Source organism: Puntigrus tetrazona, chromosome 21 (genome assembly GCF_018831695.1).
Source record: "Puntigrus tetrazona isolate hp1 chromosome 21, ASM1883169v1, whole genome shotgun sequence".
In the NCBI taxonomy this organism is placed as follows: Eukaryota; Metazoa; Chordata; class Actinopteri; order Cypriniformes; family Cyprinidae; genus Puntigrus; species Puntigrus tetrazona.
The window spans coordinates 11,454,909-11,475,322 of record NC_056719.1 but is presented as its reverse complement, the minus strand read 5'-3'; the positions used below and the strand labels follow the sequence as shown (position 1 = coordinate 11,475,322).

General features: G+C 36.3%; 1 protein-coding gene across 4 annotated transcripts in view; it reads right to left on the bottom strand.

The window, feature by feature from the left end:
• The window catches only part of tenm2b (teneurin transmembrane protein 2b), a 341,968-nt gene that overhangs the window by 59,997 nt on the left and 261,557 nt on the right, over positions 1-20,414 (bottom strand). The window contains exon 2 of one of the 4 annotated variants that reach the window (XM_043221673.1): positions 11,685-11,889. The exons of the other annotated variants lie outside the window; for them this stretch is intronic. Coding sequence (XP_043077608.1) covers positions 11,685-11,760 — 76 coding nt within the window. The 5' untranslated portion in view covers positions 11,761-11,889. The remainder of the gene's footprint in view (positions 1-11,684; positions 11,890-20,414) is intronic. 4 annotated transcript variants of the gene reach the window in all.

The following is a 20,414-nucleotide window of genomic DNA, read 5'->3' as shown; positions in this document are numbered from 1 at the left end:
GAGCGCTCTAAAAACGGAGCGCGACAAAACCCGGCCGGGCACAAAGCCCTGCTCTCTCAGCATACAGCGCCAGAGGAACTCTGGAGGAACTCTTCGGCTCCAACAATGGTGCTCAAAACACTGGATTATCGCCCAATGACATGCCCATCAAAACCAGCCCGGCCACTTTCCACATGCTGGAACAAAGGCAGGGAGGAACTTGTGCTTTTAAGGGTTTAGAGCGCTGCCGCGGCCAAGGCGTCATTCTTTGTTTTTTTGCAAGGGGACCTGGCGTAGTCGGATGAAATTGATGCGACAGGCGCAGAAGAAGCACCGTCTGAATGGGCTGCTGTGACAGTGGCCTTCAATGGGCAAATAAAGGATGGCGTGTCTGGGATTCTCTTCTCGTTCGCATGTAAGAACGGCACGCCAGGGGTCTCGGTGTGAAGCGCTGGAATCACAGAGGGACAATGGGCCGCTCCTGCGCTTCCATTATACAGGACGTGGAGCTCACAGCCAGAGAACCGAGCTAAAGTCAGTACAGTAATGCAGAGATTACAGGCGACTACTGTTATTAGCACAGAGTTCCGTTAAAGAGCCTAAATACAAAATCTCTCACTGTAATGTGCGCATCTTGCCCAGGCAGGAGGTAGAAGACAGGGGGTCGTTTAAGACGCCCGTGGAAGGAGATATTGATTGATAGGGTGCGTGGCTATGAATTTGCTCTCTGGAACATTCCTCAGACAGATGATAAGGCAACTTAATTGAACATATTGAAGATATGATTCGAGGTCAACCAGTAGTGAATTTTGCAAATAACAAAAGCTAAATTGGCTGATAAAATGAATCATATAAATGTAAATATTCCAATCAGTATATAAAATAGATCTGGATTTCATTGCAACGTTCACAATAATGACTTAAAAATTAAAGATGTTTTGTAACTGCATGAATGAAATACAAATAGATAAGTTTTTTAACTGATGACACACAATTTGTATTATTTTATTGTCATATGACATGTATGAATGACGCACAGGAAAGAGAGAGAGAGAGAAAAATATATAGAAATAAATGTTATTTTAGATAGAACTGTGCACGTTCCTTATCAATGTGCCATCGTATGAAAGTTGCAATACACTCATGTTTGAGATGCATATTATTTATCATGTTTATGACTTTTAAATCTAAAAATATAGTCAAAACATACTCATTGTGTTTGTGCTTGTTCGAGGTTTCTATAAAATGAAATAAAACATATTTTATTATTTTTCCTGATAGCAATACGTCCTATATGTGACAATTTTTTTTTTGAGTCGATATATCAGTCTTCCCTAGAGTGTAAAAAAAATCAAATGATAACTAAATTGTACAATCCACAACAGAAGTACGTTCAGTATCCTAATCTCAGAAAAACGAAGACAAAAGCAGCCAAGGCTGGTCTTGTTCTCTTGCAATACAGGCAATAACAAAATTTCACCCTGGTGTTGTTCATGATTGAGTTCTGTAAAACGAACTAAAAGAGCTTCATTTTGTGCAGGGAAAGAAACTCTTTCATGACACAAGGTCACAGATTCTGCTCTCCTGCAGCTCGTTCCCTCTCAGAACTTCCGCTTACAACACGGGCTTCATAATGCTCGATTTATTGGGACACGAAACAGCTGTGAAGCTATTCTGTCCTCCGTTACTGACATCCATTTATTTCCCACCAGCCTCCATTACTTTCTCTTTTCACGAGGCTGTGTTTCTTTCTCCCTCAGCTTTCCGTTCTTCACCATTTAGCAGTGTTTATGAATAATTGAGTTTTGATTCAGTGAGCGAGCGGCGGAGGCAGACAAAACAGTCGACAAGCAACACAGGGAAAGCGACACTATGTGGGTTCAGAAAAGGCCTAAATTGAAACTTCCTGCTCTTCCTGCCAGCCTGTCCTTCTTAAAAAAAACTAGAAAGACACATTTACATTCAAGGCAGATAAATGAGAAACTGATATAAAGATAGTGGGAAATATAATTTCTTTGGCTTGCTCTGTCTAACTGCACAAGCGACAGATGAAGAGCATGCGAAACCAAGCGGAATAATATAGGAGGTGTGTCTATTGCTCCGCCTCCAAACACACACACATATGTTGGTATTTGTGGTTTATGGGGGGACTCATAATAAGCATAATAGATTTTACACCCTACACCTAAACCTACCCCTAAAATTTGTGCATTTTAAGTTTAAGTTTTTGAGCTTTTGGAATTACGGGAACATTGGCAAGGTCCTCATCTTGGTTAATGTTAATTGCAACATAAAACAGATTAATAAATACTATAATAAATGTATTGTTCATTGTTTGTTCATACAACTAAGGGAACCTTATTGTAAAGTGTTAACTTAATATCAAATAGCAATACATTATTTGTAATTATTTCCATCCAGTGGAATAAGATATTAGTTTTTTAAAAGCAGAGCGTGGCGTCAGCTCTAGCGCAAACAGGAACAAGTATGCTACATAGAAATTTCCCGTCGCCGTGTTGTTTGAACGGACTCTGCACTTTGAGCTTAGTTGTTTGAGCGGACTTTAAGCACGAGCGGTAGGCTACTGTAAGAGCAGAAGCACATTCACTAAGCGGATACTGAGCAGAGAGCCATATATTATATAATATTATAGCCTACTTTTGGCTCGTATTTTCGTACGGCGATTTTCGCCGCAAAATCATTATTGTTATTATTATTTAATTTATATTGTTATTACCGTTTCTAATCATTTATTATATTTAATTAATGTTATTTATTATATTTTATTTATAATTAGAAAATATTATAATTTATTTATAGACAATAAGTAAAAAAATACACCATTGGGCTAAATCATTAGTAAAAAAAAAAAAAAAAAAAAAAAAAGCCTGTAAAAAAAAAACAGAAAGAGAAAGACAGATGCGAGAGAGAGTGAACGGGCCAGAAGAAATGAGCTGGTGCTGGTGAGACAGGCGGAGGAATGGAGGAAGAGACGTGGGACAACAGCTCTGCGTGGCGGCTTCTTGTTTCCAGCGCATGGCAATGGTGAAATTACTGCAGCCAAGCTTTGCTAGGCTATAGGCCATGCCATGACAGGGATTAAAATAAATTGCCCAACATGAGCGGTGGGAACGGTGGAAAAACAATAGGAGTAAAAGCATAAATGTCAATTTGGAATGATAAAAGACACAATCTAAATGTGGCAGGAGGAGCCTGGAGACAGAGCGGGGGTAATTGAGCGCCGTGCTATGGAGTTGAGTGTTTACAGAAAGAGAGGGAAAGAGAAAGAGAAGGAGAGAGCAATGAGGTGTCATGATTGGTGGCCAACCACCTTCTGTCTTTCATCCATCCTCAAACTAATTCTTCACGCACCAACCGCCATTTTTTTTTTTCTTTCTTTCTTTCGCTCGCTCCACAGTTCTGGCTAGACAGTATATGACAACCAACAATATTTCAGAGCTTCACTGAGTGGGAGTATGGGAACCTTGTCAACAACATGTTCACACTGTCATTCCAAGGTATGAACACAGAACATGTGAACACAGAGCTAATAGGCAAAAATATCTGAAACTAATTAAAAAAATCGTAAAAATGTGCAACTGCACTGCATTTGGAACTCAGACGCTACAAATGTATGACTCGCACTGCCTTCAGAGCTCAGGACAAAACAACGCCCTACCGGGGTAGGTGGTACAAATGATATTTTACAGAACGTATTTTCCTGGAAATTCAACAAAAATGTTTTACACACAACCACTTGTTTGTGGTCAGTAAGGTTTTTTTTTTTATTCTGAAAGGATGTATTAAACTGATCAAGTGTGACAGTTTATAATGTTACAAAAGATTTCAAATCGATTTTTGTTCTTTTGAACTTTCTTTTCGTCAATGAAAGAAAATATGAAGACGCATGATGCTTTCAGGGTTGAAAATAATAAGACATCTTTCCACAGCATATAATTTCTGAAGAATTATGTCACTGAAGAGACTGGACTTGGAAAAAGTATTAGATATATATATGTAGTTAACTATTTTAACTATATTTCATTTCAATATTACTTTTTTTTTTACTGCATTTTGGTCAAATAAACGCCGCCTAAGAGAGAAAAAAATATGATCAACCTCAAATTTTTAAATGTCTGTGTAGTCTGTAGACTATATATATATATATATATATATATATATATATATATATATATATATATATATATATATATATACACAGAATAAAATATATATTTCAGTTAATAAAATACACATAAAAATGTAAGTTCTTGTAAATGTAAATTATAACAGTAGTCCAAACTATTACAGCTATAACTGTATTTTTAATTCAATAAATGCAGCCTTGGTGAGCATAAACATAATCTAACTGATCCAAACCATGTGGTAATGCTTCAGTTTTTTTTTTTGTTTGTTTTTTTGACAGTAACATCATCTCATTTTAATATTTTCTTTTTTATTTTCGGAACTCGAAAAAAACGACAATTATTTTGCCAACAGCGCAAAAAAAGAATCTACAATTATTTAACACAACAAAAGTAAAACTGTAGAACTGCTAGGTACGGTGATAAATTGTGACTGCATAAGCCTTGTGGGCTTATTAATATAGACAACAGATGAACACATTACGCATGACGTAAATCAGTTTGGCAAGTGATAACAGCTATACTGACGTTATGCTTATCAACACCATTTGATAACAACTTCTGAAGCTTTCACATGTTAAGTATAAAGTCATTGCCGCTGACTCATCGGCTGCGGTCGGGTTCCCACACTTCCTGACCGATTCATTCCGATGTTTGCTTTTTTTTCATAATTTTGTGTGATGACCGGATAAGGTTTCTTTTTCTTTGACAGAACAGACTCACTAAGAGCATTTCAAGAAATAATTAAAAATTACATTTATAAAATATCCCAAAAAAAAAAAAAAAAAAACTTTTTTAAAGTTACCAGATTTCCTTCCAGGACTGTGAGAACCACACTGCAGTACAAACTGTACAGCAAAATCTCAAAATACCTGCTGACATATAGTCATACCACCCGTTTCCTACAATATACTGTCTTGACACATGAAGTGGTTTTATTCTCAGTAAAAGTCAGATCTGCGTGCGGAGAGATACAGTGAGATCAGCTGACGTCTCCCTCCTGTGCTATTGAAGAACTGAGGATCCAGAATATACAAAAATAGCTCAGCGCTGGACACCAGCTGGCCTTTCCTTCTTCATCTTAGTTCTAGGATTTAAAGCTGAAGTGTGTCGCATTTAAACATTTTCTCCTACTCCAGCTTAATATGCAGGCCTTATATAATTTACATTTTGTAAATTTATAGTATAGTAAACTCAATTTTGCTCACTCTTATGTCATTTCAAATCTGTCTGACTTTCATTCTTGTGTGCCTCAGTACAATAAATTATAATGCAGTGCCAACACGACGACGAACTGCCCTTACAGGAAAATCTAAATTGTTTGGTCTTCAAAACAGCATCTATTTTAGGTGTCCAATTTTTAGTGTCCAATTAATTTTAATGAATAGTGTAAATACTTATTATCGCTATCCTAAGAAGCACTTATTATTGCTAACCACTGCATCTCAGCCAATGATGGAAGTTTAGGGCGGGGCTGTCTGTCAGCCTGGCCAATGGCTGATGGGGGAAAGCTCATTATTTTTATTTTCTATTATTTTTTACATGATCAGGATATTCAGTAAACATTTTAAAATTTTCTTACTGTAAATATATAAAAAATATAACTTTTGTATTAATAATATGCAATGCTAAGAACTTAATTTAGGCAGTTGTCTCAATATTTAGATTTTTTTTTCCAGGTTCCATATTTTTTTGACTGTATCTAAAAAACAAAAACATATCACTAGTTTTGTGGTCCAGGGTCACATACGGAAAAAAATAGTCTGTCTCAGACACTTTGACTAATTAGGGAGTAATGACATCCTACTCTGATTACAAATGCCACCCAAACAATTCACAAATCATAATTACATTCATTATACCGCTAATGTTTAGGTTCCCCAAATATATCATTTATTCTGATGCTTGGCTGACACAAATGAAAGCGTTTTATTCACCTCACAGCTGAAAACAGAGCTCAAGCCGTAACACAAACTTCCACCCATTTCCTTATTACCATTTTTTTTTCCCACAGTCAAGACACTCCAGAAATAGCGAAAAGAACAACACAGAAACTAGATATGAATAATTTATCTGTGGCATTAGCACGCTAAGAGCGAAGCTCTTTCCAGGAGCAGCGAGCGTCGAAGCGCACAGAGGGCTGAAAACTGGGTGAACAGGATGACTCGACAGGGAGAGGATGACAGAGGAAGGAGGGACGGAGAGCGCCACAGAAACTCTGAGGGGAAGGGTGGAGGGCGACTGGGGGAGAGAGGGATGGGAAAAAGAGCGAGCGAACTGACATGACGGGTCTCCCAGACGCACGTTAAGCTCTGGTTCCCGAGCACACCTCGGTCGCGTGGATGACACCTCTGAGGCCGAGAGGCTCGAACCTGACCCGTCTCGATGCAGAATAATCACACACACATGCACACGGAGGAGAAGAACATCAGTGCATACCAATTACTCTCGCTTCAGGGGTGAGCATTGCTGCCACCTCAAACCAGCTTGTATGTCTTGGAACTGTGCTTATACAACATATCAGTATACACCATTATTATTATTATTATTAATTATTATTGTAGCAGTATTAGTCAGAGTGTTAGATTATTATTAGTCTTTATTTCTTACCAGTCATTTCCATGTTTTTAAACAGCATAAAAGTGACTATTGCACTTCATGCAATCAAGATTTTTATGAGTAGCTGATCTCATTTTAAAGCATTAGACATCGTTTTAATATTTTTTATACATACATTCAAGCAAATATTCATTCATTCATGTATTTATTTAAATATATAAAATATGTGTTCCATGTAGACATTTCGTGTAGATTTTCAAACATAAACATACAAATACTTTATTTTGGTGACTCAATTTGGACGACGTTAAAGGCAATTTTTTCAATATTTAGATTTTTTGCACACTCAAATTGTAGATTTTCAAATAGTTGTATCTCAGCCAAATATCGTCCTATCATAACAGGGTTCCAGGGTCACATATGAAAATAGTTTTTTAAAATAAATATTTAACTATAATACATACGTAAACAAATAATTTTAACGTGCAGTCATTATTTTAGTAAATATTAATAATTACATATTAGGTAAGGACTTTCGTATATGCAGAACTTTCTATATTATTGTAACGTAGTACAAGTGTAGAGGTTAATTTTTCATTTTTTTCATACTGGCAGACAGCGTCTAAAACAATACAATAATAATAACAATTTCAGCTGTCGTATCTGTTAAATTAGGAGAATTAAGAATGAATAGTCTGCACGGTGATGCTGCGGCCGATAGCGCACCGTGATAATTCATGCGTGCTTACAGCTGACCGTGAAGTGAATTTTCAGAGGAATAACAGTTCTGCATGATCACCCGTATATATTAAATATCTGCAAGTGTTTCACACGCACAGAGGAGTAATATGGCTGCCTGGTGTCATGTAATGAACCTTCATTATGAAAGGATTACTGAATATAAAAGGCAAACATCTGTGGTATATAATCACGTCTTTCTTGAACAAAGATAGGCCTATAATTCCACTTCATCTATAAAATTCTGACCCATTTCAAAAAGCTGCTTCTGCTGTGCTGACTGATAAAAACACGACTGGTGCAAATATCAAAGGTTTTTTTTCTCATTCTGCATGTTTTCAAAGAGTGTTGAAAGACTCCTAGTTAATTAACACTCTTAACTTAAAAAGGTGTCAAAGCTTGATGTTAACATATTTTAACAAGAACCACCACAGCCTTCATAATTTAACTAAACAGACTGTTTGTATGCTAGGTTGTGCAAGGCATGATGTATCTTTCCCATATGAGCAAGGGAGAGCGCAGATTTTTATTTATTCATTTATTTTATCTGGTCCAATCAAATATACTTGCGATAAATTATTGTGTATGAATAAAAAAAAAAAATACACCAGCATTATCATATTCATGCGATAAATAATTACAATTTCAAACTCTCTGATTAATTACCCAGTTGTAACAGTGATTTGAATATAATTATAAAGCATTATTCTTAAAATCCAGCTGCTCTGGCCGTGCCGGTAAAGTAATGCAAAAGATTAGAGCGAACATGAAAAGTTTCCAATGTAAAATTCATAAATACTGCTAAAACCGAGCAAACAGAATCCATAATCAAAACTCACAAACTACAACGCACACACACGCGCACAAATTAATGAAGTACTTTTATGCAAGGATCTATGAAATAGATATGAAATAGAAAATATTTTTGCGTGTATATATGCACCAGGAATATAAAATAGAGTATAATAAAAAAAGAAAAAATTAAAAAAACACCACAACATTAAATATATTCTCAGTGACTTTAATCTGTGATATGTCTAAGCGAATTACTTTGAATGCACAGGAAAATAAGGAAAATTTAGTTATGGTATTCTGAAATATAAAAATGTTTTTGGGAAAAAAAAAAACAGACAGCAGTCAAACATGGTCTGTTTACACACACACACACACACACAAATTATAATAAATGATAACAGTGAATTTACCAATCCAACTGACATTTAATAAAATAAGCAAAGTATGAATTTAAATTTACATAATAACTAGAATGCAAATGGGCGTAAATATGTTTTTAAGCAATTTAAGTGGTGCAAAACATATTCAACGTGATCAAAATTTCTTAAATGAGCACAATTTACACAAAGCCAGTGACAATAGTAATAATAATAATGGTTAGTAATAATAATGACATTAATAAAACAGGGAATATTTAGTTGATAAAAGATAAAAATGTTAAAAAATGTAGATCTTTCATCTAAGTTGCATTACGTTTAGTTTAAGAGGTTATGGAGAATGAGAGGACTGTCAATACAAGCGTAAGGAGAGAAGGACAGAGTGTGTGAGAGAGATAGACGGGGGGAAGTGCGCAGAACCGTTGTGGCGGGATGCAATCGTCTCAGATCTCTTACCCGTGACAGACTGTTAACTGCACAAAAACTCACCACCCACCTCAATCATCCTGCTTTTTATAATACAACACCTCCAAACTAAATATCAAACTTATCTAGAATTTGTTATCGACATATTTATCATTTTACAACTTATAATGATACGAACCAAACCCTTTAATATTCAGTGATCAAAGCAGCAAATGTGGATCCGCAGGGGAAAACAACGCTGAATGCAATGGCAAACGCAGAGAGGTTGCGTCACATGCCCTCAGCCTTACAAAAAAAAAAGAGAGCAAAAACTATGCAAGGTTACACAAGATATGACCCACACTGCGCTTGCAACAAGGATAAAATTGTTTGTGCTCAACGCAATGTGTTTGTGCAATTAATTATTGGTTGCAGGAAGATTAGAAGAAATGAAAATGAATTAAGTCATTCACAAAATGTAATTGTAAAATAAATAATAATAATAATAATAATAATAATAATTAAATCCAGCCTTGGCCGTGCTGACAATTTTGTGCATCCACGTGGCTAGACTGTGTGACATTTAGATTAAAGATTCATAGGTTTTAAATTCGATTAAAGAATGTTTTTTGCAAATTCCGAATGATTCGATTTGAGCCAAGTTATAATTCCACTCTGCATTTTTTAATAGCATTCACGGGATATTTTTGAAAAATATTTTAAATGCTTAATCAGGGAAAAAATTATAAAGCAGTCTTTATGGAGTCAAATGAGGCAAATAATAATAATAATAACACTTTTAAACATTTTTAGATGGTAGTTCAATGAAGCTATAGCATAACATATGTAGAAATTTCTTTAAAGCAAGGTAAAAAAAAGGCTTAAAAAGTAATATTATCTATAGTGTTGATAACCCGCGACCTTTGCACGATGTCACCTTCCTTACGTTATTTTCATAAAATAGCTACAGTATTGAACTTTTTCTGCCTATTGGCAAATGATGATTTTGAAAGACAACGCACTTGATATCTGTATGCTATAGCAACGAATGCAACTTTCATGTATGAGTTTGAGAGATCAACCTCATTCTCTTACTTCAAGGCTGTAAACGCTGTGGTTATTTGAACAGTTTGCTTACATTCAGTTCAACACAGTGAGAAGCAATTTTTCATTCAATGGAATTGTGTTTACGCTTTAAGACACTGTCAATGTTTTCGCTCCGTCCAACGCAGTAAATGCGCAGCCTTCAACTGCTCAGGTAACGTCCATGGTATGTCTGAGAGCCACCGAATAACTACAGTAAAACTACTTTACTTCTGCAGTACTGGCCACGAGCGCTAAGGAGAGAACATAGCGACAGGAGCGAGTGAAGGAGAGACGTGAAGACACAAACAACTCTGCTCATGGTCTCCATTAATTTTTAAATATTAAAAAAAAAAATGTAAGCATTGAATCCCTACAGACATAGCAATTTATTCAATTCTTTGAATAGATTACGGGCTGAAATCAATGATACATGATTCAAAAATCCATGTTTCAAGATCAGTGCATATGAACCGTCAGGGTTTGCAAATGAATCGTTACACTCCTAATAAATACAGAAATTTATACCATTTAGAGAATACGCTTAATTTTCAATAAGTGAATTAACTCAAATGTAAATAAATACTGGATGATATTTTCAGAGTACTAATATAATTAATTTATGCAATTGGTCTAATTTCTTTTCTTATATAATGTAAAATTGCTTGTTGCGTGATGCAAAAAAACTAAACTAAAATAAAACATTATAATTCACTTTGGATTCTGAAGCAAACTGACTGATCAACTCAAACCCCTGGAGAAATCAGCACCAGTTGGCATCAAGCTTCTTCAAGACAAACAAAATTTAACCTGTAATGCTTTTTAAATAAATATCGCTAGATAAGTTGCGTACATAACTTGAATCAACAATACTTAACAATACTTTCAGAATATTTCACGATGGTAAATAATTAGTGCTTTCAAATGGTTAATCACAGTTAATTGCATCAAAAATAAAAAAAAATGTTCACACAGTATATGTGTGTACAGTGTACGTTTTTTATGAGCTTATAAATATACACACATGCACTTTTAAAGATAATTTTTTTTAAATATATTATTATATTATTTGTTTCTATTATTTTACATACCTATTTGCACATATTTACAGTAATATATGAACTATATATTACTGTACGTGTGTATTTATATATACATTTACATATATACAGTACACACAAATATATTATGTAAAAAAGCTTTTTCATTTTATCATTTCATAATAATTTGACAGCACTATAAATAATTCATTTCTCAACTTCTAAAATGACTGCTTTTATGTAACCAGAATTAAAATTAAGCAATAATATATAGACTGTAGACATGACCGTGTTGATAATTTTCAGTTTAACATTATATCCCTCGTACTATTTTGCATAACTCATGAGTTCATAAACATAATTTTATGTTTCCTTTACAACACAGTCTAATAATCACCCTAATTGAATTTAATCACGCCTTATTCCTAAAATCTGGGTTATGGCGACGGGACAGCATCGGTGCGCGGGGCGGGTTGAGTGTGGGTGGAGGGAGGGGCTGAGAGCGATGACACTAGGGTGCTGGTTATGATGGAGAATGCGGCAGTGCAGTGAGACGCTCTTACCGGTGGTGGGGGGCTGTGCACGGAACAGGTAGGAGTTGGGGGAGAACTCGTGCCGGGAGGGGGTCCAGTATGGCATGGGATGAGCCGCTGTCCAAAAGGGGCATCTGACACTCCCTGATGGAGGTGGCGGCCTGGTGCAGGGGCGGAAGGGGGAGGAGGGGCTGGGGGAGCAGACTGGATGAAGGCGTGGGAGGGAGGGGGCGACCTGAAGGACACACACACACACACACACACACATACACACACACAGTGGGAAAAGTGTGTTACTTTATGGAGTGAAACCGCTGCTGACTGATGAAATTGCAACTAAATAAAGTGAATCACAACCATTTTATTCACTTCCCAGTTGCTCATACGTTCCCCCTAACAGGATCTGGAAGATTCCACCAGACAAAAAAAAATTCAATTTACATAAACGATCCTGTTCAGAAATTCTGATACCCTTGATACCCTTTGCTTGCAGTCTTTTGTAACAAAGGCGCCTGAGTATATCAATTGCTGCAAGAGGCATGATGTTAAGAAACTTAATGCAAATTCAGTGCAATAAAATGCAATTTTAATGACTGCTCTTATTTATTATTATTATGATTATTTAAAAAAAAAGGAGAGGGGGGGGTATGAGAACTAATGAGCGGGATTGTATGAGCAGCTGTAGCATCAACCCAGAAGCACTTCTTTTAACAGACGGCAACACCCTCTGTTTCGGAACTACGTTTGTCACCAAAGACACTTTCTTTCACATCTGTTTGTGCTCTGGATTTTCAATCTCTGCACAAAGTAAACTCTGACACGAGTCGTACAAAAACGAGACAGGTGCACAAAAGAAAACATAAATGAAAACTCAGAAATGGAGCATTGAAATACAAGGCAGAGATACATAAAAAACCAGAAGCTTGCAGAATAAATACCATGTTGAAAAGAGAGTAATGTGAAGCTTTGAGATGCTCTAAAAAACCTTCAACTCTAAAAGCCGTGGTCTGAAAGGAGGTCAGCTTTGATGTGGCTTTTAAATTAATGAATAGGCTACGTATAAATAGATACAATATACTGACGGCCTATATGCAGTAGGTATTCACGATATAGCGAGAAACGAGATTTAATATCTTGAAATATACCTTAATATTCATGTATTTCCTCTTTGACGGCTTAAAGGATTTGTTTTTTAATCAAAAGAAAGCCAAAACAAGCATTGTAGAAAAATTGATTTTGCATGTAAAAATATAGTATATTTAAGAAATGAAATCAAGTGAAAAGTGCCACATTTTCAAAATTTTTAGCACTAAATGAACACAAAATACGCATTTAATCATTTCAGTACATTCAATACTTTAATTTCAGCTATGAGCACCAATATAAAGATTAAATAATATTTCCGTACTGTATAAAAATGTATCTAGACAGACGGTGAAATTAGACTAATGACACCATAAAAACTATGAAATAATCAAGAGATTCAAGTTTTTGGTTAATTCTATATTGCCGGTAAGGTCATTGTGGATATATAATAAATCTTCAGTAAATGCAACATCAAGCCGCAGTGGTTTTCTCTTTGTTTGGCTGACCGTGAAGATGACAAAACAAGCAGAGAAAGGGATTCAGATACATGATCAACCCATCAAGCACATGCTGGGTTTGTGATTGGGAGCAAGGCCAGCTGATATATTCTGGACATTTTACCACCCCATGCCATCCGCACTCATGTGCAGCCAACAGTCAAAAGAACTGCTGTGCCGGAGTGGAACTGTGTCATCGGGGCTCTCCATGTCATGTCTACAGTGACTAATTTAATCAATTCTTCTTTCTGTGTCTATGACACCATCCAGCCCTGCTGTGGACGTAAAACACACACACACACACACACACACACACACGCACACACATATATACACTCCAGACGGAATGGCTCTCATTCACTAATAATTATGAACAAGAGCTTTTTTACAGCTGCATAAAATGTCCTCAAACAGGTAAATTTATTCATATCCTCTTTCCAATACTAATGAATATGAATTGCTTTGCACAGAATTGCTAAAATGTGAAATTCAACGATTAGCCTAAAATATTTTCAAGTTTTTGTTTTAAGAATATAAAAACACATTTGCATGTTTATGTTTCTTCCATTCCAGTTAAGGGTGAAATGACATGTAGGCCAACAAATATTAAATATGTTTTAGTAAGTGCTTTATTTTGACTTATTTTTGTTTTAAAGTTATTTCAAATGACTAGCTTCTCATCAACTAAAGACCCTAATTTAACAAGCCTGGCTTAGTAAAAATAAATTTTCAAAAATAGGCAGTAATGTCAAACAACAATTGTTTTTTTTTTTTTTTTTTGCATGAATTTTATTGTTGTAATAAGTTTTTTTTCTTTACAGAACAGTTAAATCGAACTGACATTTTGCCCATAAAAATATAAAATGCATTTTACTTAAGAAATGATATTATAATATATTATGCATCATAGATGAGGCATAGTCAAGCGATGCATATTTTTAAATGAACAAATGCAGACCAAAAAACAAAAACGAAATCAAATTTCAATTGTTATCTCAGTCGTGAATCCCAATTTCTGCGAAAAAATGTTTGCGCGCAGCTAGTCAAGACTGCGATTATGATTTCGCATCCTTTTTCAGACGAGTGAATGTGAAACAGAAAATCTCCAGTGGCACTTTATAGTCCACCATCAAAGGTGGAAAGACGGAAGAGGACGCAGTCAGACTGTGGGAAAAAGAGTGACAAATCACACCGTAACAAGCGCAATTTATCACTCACCACACTCACCCTTTCTCCTTTATCTGCCGTGTACACAGAGCAGACACCTGTGGCAGGCCAGGAGACAACAGCACACTCAAACAACAACTGTAAACCACACACACACACACACACACACACACACAGGCGGTCTAGTTGCCTTTCCCTGTCCTCTGCGAGTGTGAGTTGGCAGGTCTTCAGGCTGGAGTGCAGCGGTTAGCTCTGTTTCAGCACTGATCCACTCAGGCAAACACTGCGACTCCTGCACAATCCCTCTTTCAAGCCCTCTCACTCATTCTCCGTTTCTCCTCTCTTTGCTCATCCCTTTCCTCCGTTACGCTCTCTCTCGTCTTGATCTTCTGCATCTGCGTTCACAATGGGTTGGTCAGTGACATTTGCGAAGATTTATCACGTCAGTGTCAAACATAAGAAACAAAGGCAAAGCAGGACCGTGAGCACAGAGGGGGATAACCCGCCCAAAATGAGGGGATCGTAAGTCGCGTGAGTACGGCAAACAAAACAACTGTTATTGCAGAGATTTCCTCGTGGAACACAATCAATTTGCGTCAGCAAATTTTTAAAATAACTACAATAATTAACTCGTGTCAACTTTAACGTGTTAAAAACACATTGTTGCGCTATTATGTCACTTAACCCCGAAATAAAAATGCTGTCATTAATTACACACCCTCATGTCGTTCCAAACTCGTAAGACCTTCATTCATCTTTGGAACACAAAAAAAGAGCTCTCTGATCCTCCCACAGACAGCAATGTAATTAACATGAGGACGTATGTAAAATAATGGACGTGACATCAGGGTTTCAACCATTATTTTCTGAAGATAAGAGAATACTCTTTGTACATAAGTAAAACAAAAATAATGACTTTATTAAACAATTTGTCTCCTCCATGGCACTTTAGGCGCCATTTTGGGGAGCATATCCATATGCACCACATAGGCACACTGTTTTTATTCAAATCAAAGCGTGAATAACGGCAGAAAAGTATCTGTGTTGTGCGGCTCAAAAAGGGGGGTACAGTAAAGCGGAGGAACCATACTGTTGACAAAAGTCATTTTTGGTTTAAAAAACTATTCTCGTGGCTTTGAAAAATTACGGTTGAACCACTGATGTCACATGGATTATTTTACTGATGTCCTTGCTATGTTTCTGGATGTTGATGATGTTAATTTCATTGCTGTCTATGGAGGTTCCAAGAGCTCTCAAAATGCATCAAATATATATTAATTTGTGTTCCAAAGATGAAGAAATCTTTTACAGGTTTGGAGGAACGTGAGGGTGAGTAATGACAAAATTTTCGTTTTGGGTTGGAGTACCCATTGTAAAATAACCTATAAATAATAATAATCTGATCTTGGTCTTGGAAGAATCTAAGAAAAGTTATTGGAATCTCAGATGTTTGATCGTAGACATGATGGCGTCTTGATAATACTAAACAGTTGTTAAGATCTCTGTGAAATTACTAGTAGAGACAGAATATTTAGCTTAAATACTATTTGTAGCACTGATGCTTTAAAAGGAATTTTGGAGTCAACTTCTTGGAGTGGATTTTAGCATGCTGTGCTTTAGTGTGCAGTACTCTCAGCATGGCAAGGCCCCTCTCTGGGAAGTTGTGTCTCTAAATTCCTCTCTTATAAAGCACAACCGCTCCAGCCCTCAATTCACAGCTTGTAGGGCTGCAACTAACTATTATTCTTTTAATGGATTAAACGAATGCTAAAAGGGATATTTTATTTTTATTATTATATATAAGACTTCGAAGACAGAAAATAAAACATCAGACCCAATCTAAACATCATATGAGGGTTAAAACACAGTGCTAACATACTAACACAAAGCTCAAAAAACCTATTATATAATTATATATTTATTTATTTATTTGATATTGTTGTGAAGGTATTCTTGTCAAAACATATAAAATAATTAGTCTTGCAAAACAAAATTTTAATTGCAAACCACGTAAGTAATCTGAACTTTAAAAATTTGTTTTGTGTATTTGTGTGTATATTTTACATATCCATACTGCATTACATGACTAACTTTATGTATGTGTATGTTAATGAGTTTTATTTAGTAAGTATTTAGTTTAAGTAGTTTAAGTCTTGTGACCCCTTCTTAAAACCATATTCAATTTGAAGCTTGGAAAAGTGCAATTAGTTGTTACGTTAGATTTTTTTTTGGATGAATTAAACGCATTATCGACCAATATATGACATAAAAAAATAAATGATTAAAAACACTGCGCCCAAAAGTGATAATAAAAAAAAAATCTCTCATTTAATCACCTTCATGTGTTCCAAAGATAAATGAAAGTTATTTTTAGTTGACCTATCCTTTTGAGACGTTATTAAACATTCAGAAAACGAATCAATTTTGAAAATATATAGTTTTGGTTCCACTTTATATTAGAATTGTGTTTTGCAAAACCCTTTTGCTGCTATTGAGGAGAGATACGGGTAAGGTTAGTCACAGGTTTGGTGGTATGGTTAGGTTTAAGGGTAGCTTAAGGTCTAATTACAGTCAACATTGTAATTACAAATGTAATTACAGAAATTAATTACAGATGTAACTACATTTAGGTATTTAAAAAAAAAAAAACATAAGTACAATGTAAAAACGCAGTATGTGCATTGTAGCAAATGATTAATTTAAATGAATGTGCATAGTACAAAGGCCACCTAATATAAACTAAGACCTTAGTTTTATACATCCCTAATTAATAGGCTTTTTTCTCAGGTGAAAAATATGAGCAAAAGATTGACACAAAAGTCTTTATTTGCTCTCTATTTAATCTCGATGCTGTCTAGGCAAATCAGTTGAAAAAGATCTAATTTCAGATGTTTTATATAGGAGAGCTTTAAAGAACAAGTGAAAATGCAGGTGGAAGAAGCAAGCTGTAAAATGATGGTGAAGAGCACATTTGGCCTTGAGCGTGAATAAAGGCAGTGATTGAGTGCCACATCAAAACTACACGCTTTAATATACAGGAGGACTAACGCAGAAGAAAACAAGCTGTGAGTCCTCTCAAAATCTCTTAGATTGACTGTCTGAATGTCAGTGGTAGCATGCACACACTGGCCAGCTGGAGAATCACAGTCGGCTGGGATTTCAGCTGGACTGGATCATTTTTGGGTAACCTCTTTAGAAGTGCAGTAGTTCCCATGGTGACTAGGCACCTGTGGTTTGCAGATAAATCGGATAGAAATGGAGTGGGCCGCAGTACGTTCCCTTGATAACACCTGTAAGCGATAAGTTCAAAGCAGCGCGGTGCTTCAGCCTCCTGGATCGCTTTGTGAAGTTGTGTGTGGGGGTAATTATGGAGTCGTTAAACTTGAAGAATATCTAGGGGAAAATGAACTGCTTATGCCAAGCACATGCAGGAAAATATCAAGAGCTGTGCAGGTGTATGTGAGGACTTCTCCTTTCTTTTCTAGCTTGGTGAAAAACAGGTGTGGGAGCTACCTTTTCATCTCACCGTCTGTCTCAGCCCATCTGTGTGTTTCCTCATCTCTTTCTCAGTCTGTTTGCTTACACCGAGTCTCCATTTCAGTGTCGTGGGATGTGGTAGAGTTCTTGACTGTCCAGACTCTGGTTTCTGTGTAATAAATCTCAGCGGAGGTGCTGTTGAAATGGCTCGTTTGTGTGGTAACCTTGACATTGCGAAACCCCTGGAGACTTCAATGACCAATATACCTCCTTATCGTTAACGATAAAACAGCACCGCTATCAAATCTTTAAAGTCCTTGAATACTGTAACGGACAAACATCTGCGTAATAAAGACAAAAAATGATTAAAAGACAGCCAACCTCATGTCATGTCCAACTCTTTCTGCTCTTTGATTTGATTTCAGTGGTATAAGAGGTAAAGCACAGACTGGAAACGACAGGCAGAAGTCTGATTCAAACAGTATATTCACGTAACACTGCGAAATATGTCGCTGCTCACTCATGACCCACTAAGCCACATTTCTGACTGTTGTTTGCTTCTTACTAGATCTAATGCACTATAACAGGATGCGATATTTGGCAATAATGTGATATGACACTGGTGTCACTGAGATTTGACCCTTTCTTTTTAAAGGCCCTGGGGGAAGTTTACTGCATGGGATGGGCTCTCTATTTTTGAGCAAAGCGCAACAGTTTGAGGGCACACGGAATATGACTTTATGGCTCTGTTCCAAAACCTAGAGAGCTGCCTACAGAGGCAATATTTTAAGGCATCATAGATGTGCTCCTGACATTGCACGCATTTCAAGACTCAGTACTTTCTGGTCGTTTTTTAAAGTCTCTTATGCTGTCCAAGACTGCATCTATTTGATCAAAATACAGAAATATCGTTACTATTTAAAATAGAGTGTATTCCTGTAGTGGCAAAGCTGAACTTTACTCCACTTCTAATTATTCTGACTGTTGTGCTGATTAATATCTTGGTGAAAACCTTGGTACATTTCATGATTCAGGATTCAACAAACAGCATAGCTTGTTGTTTTTGCACTAATCTTCAAAAAAAAAATATGGGAAAACACACTTTGATTTTGATTTAGCTCTCTCTTGCCATTACTCCATCTTCGTCTTTTACTCTTTCCTCTCACATTTGTTTCATCGTTGCTCTCCAGTTTTTCTGAGGTGCTCACCTGAAGGCAGGTCAGTCAGATTTCAAGCATATCAATCTGGCTGAAAATTTTGCATCTAGCATATGAAGTTTTTGTGTTTCGTTGAGACAGGTCATAAAAACGAAAGAACAATAAGTCAAATCGAGTTCATTTGTATAGTGCTCTTTACAGAAACCCATTCCCTAATGTCCACATTTGGCGATTGTGGCAAGGCTTAGGGAAAAACAGCTTGGGGAGCCTGTCTTCCTCTTGAAAAGCACATATTTTACTGTAAATGCACATATGACAAACATTATCAAATTGCATGGTATGTAGAATGCTCTGATGAATAAATTATTGTATATGTTAGTAAGACAAATGTTTACGTTGTAAGGATACTGGCTGATTTATAGTCTAAGTCAATACTATAAAACAGAATTATTCAGTGAATCATCCTTCACTGTCTGGCTGGTATAGTCTGTATTTGTCAGGACAAGTCGCTCCCTATAACAATTTATAGTCATTGAAATCCATTCTAAAATGCCTGGAGGATATGGCTATGTAAAAACTGAACTGGAATGCTATGACCAAATTTAAAATGATGTATTATAGAGTATAAATAAATTGCTTAATATTGCATTTGTAGTGAGTGTAATTAAACTAGCAGCATTTTTGTAGAGATTAACTTTAAGTTAGCGTTAGATGACTGTAAAGATTATCTAAATGTAAAAAAAAAACTAAATGGTGACCAAAAATATATTGTATATATACTTCACACCCTATAGTTAATTTGCTAAAATGCTTTGAAATGCCCGTCACTAGATAATCTGAAACTCAGACATTCCAAGGTAGAAGCAAGCTTCTTACTTGTAGCTTTCAAGTATGTTTCTCTCATTCTGCAAGCTACAGTATTAAGATACATGGTAATATCAGTACTTATCATATAATCTGGATGGGTTTATCATAAAAGAGAGTCTGCTTGTGAACTGCTGAGTCTGCTCTCATATAACACAAAGCAGCACTTAGGACTTCTCTTCTGTCATCAGCTTTTGGCTCTTCTACGAGGGCATGAATTACTCACTGCACCAAGCCGCCGACTGCAGTTGCCTTTGACGTCTGTTACAACGAACAGACGATATTCTTAACTGGTGTCGTGAACAGAACAAAAGTGGCCTACTTTTTTCGCCCTCTCCTCCATTTTTTCCTTCTTTCTCTAAAGCTTCCTCCCCTCTCCTCCATACAACATCCTCCCACCGATGCGCCTTCCCATGTCTCGAATCTTAAGAACTCTGCAGCCTTGCCAGGGATCAAAGAGGGATGAGTTTCATCCAATGAGAACGCACCTCTCCGCATGACAACACTTGGCG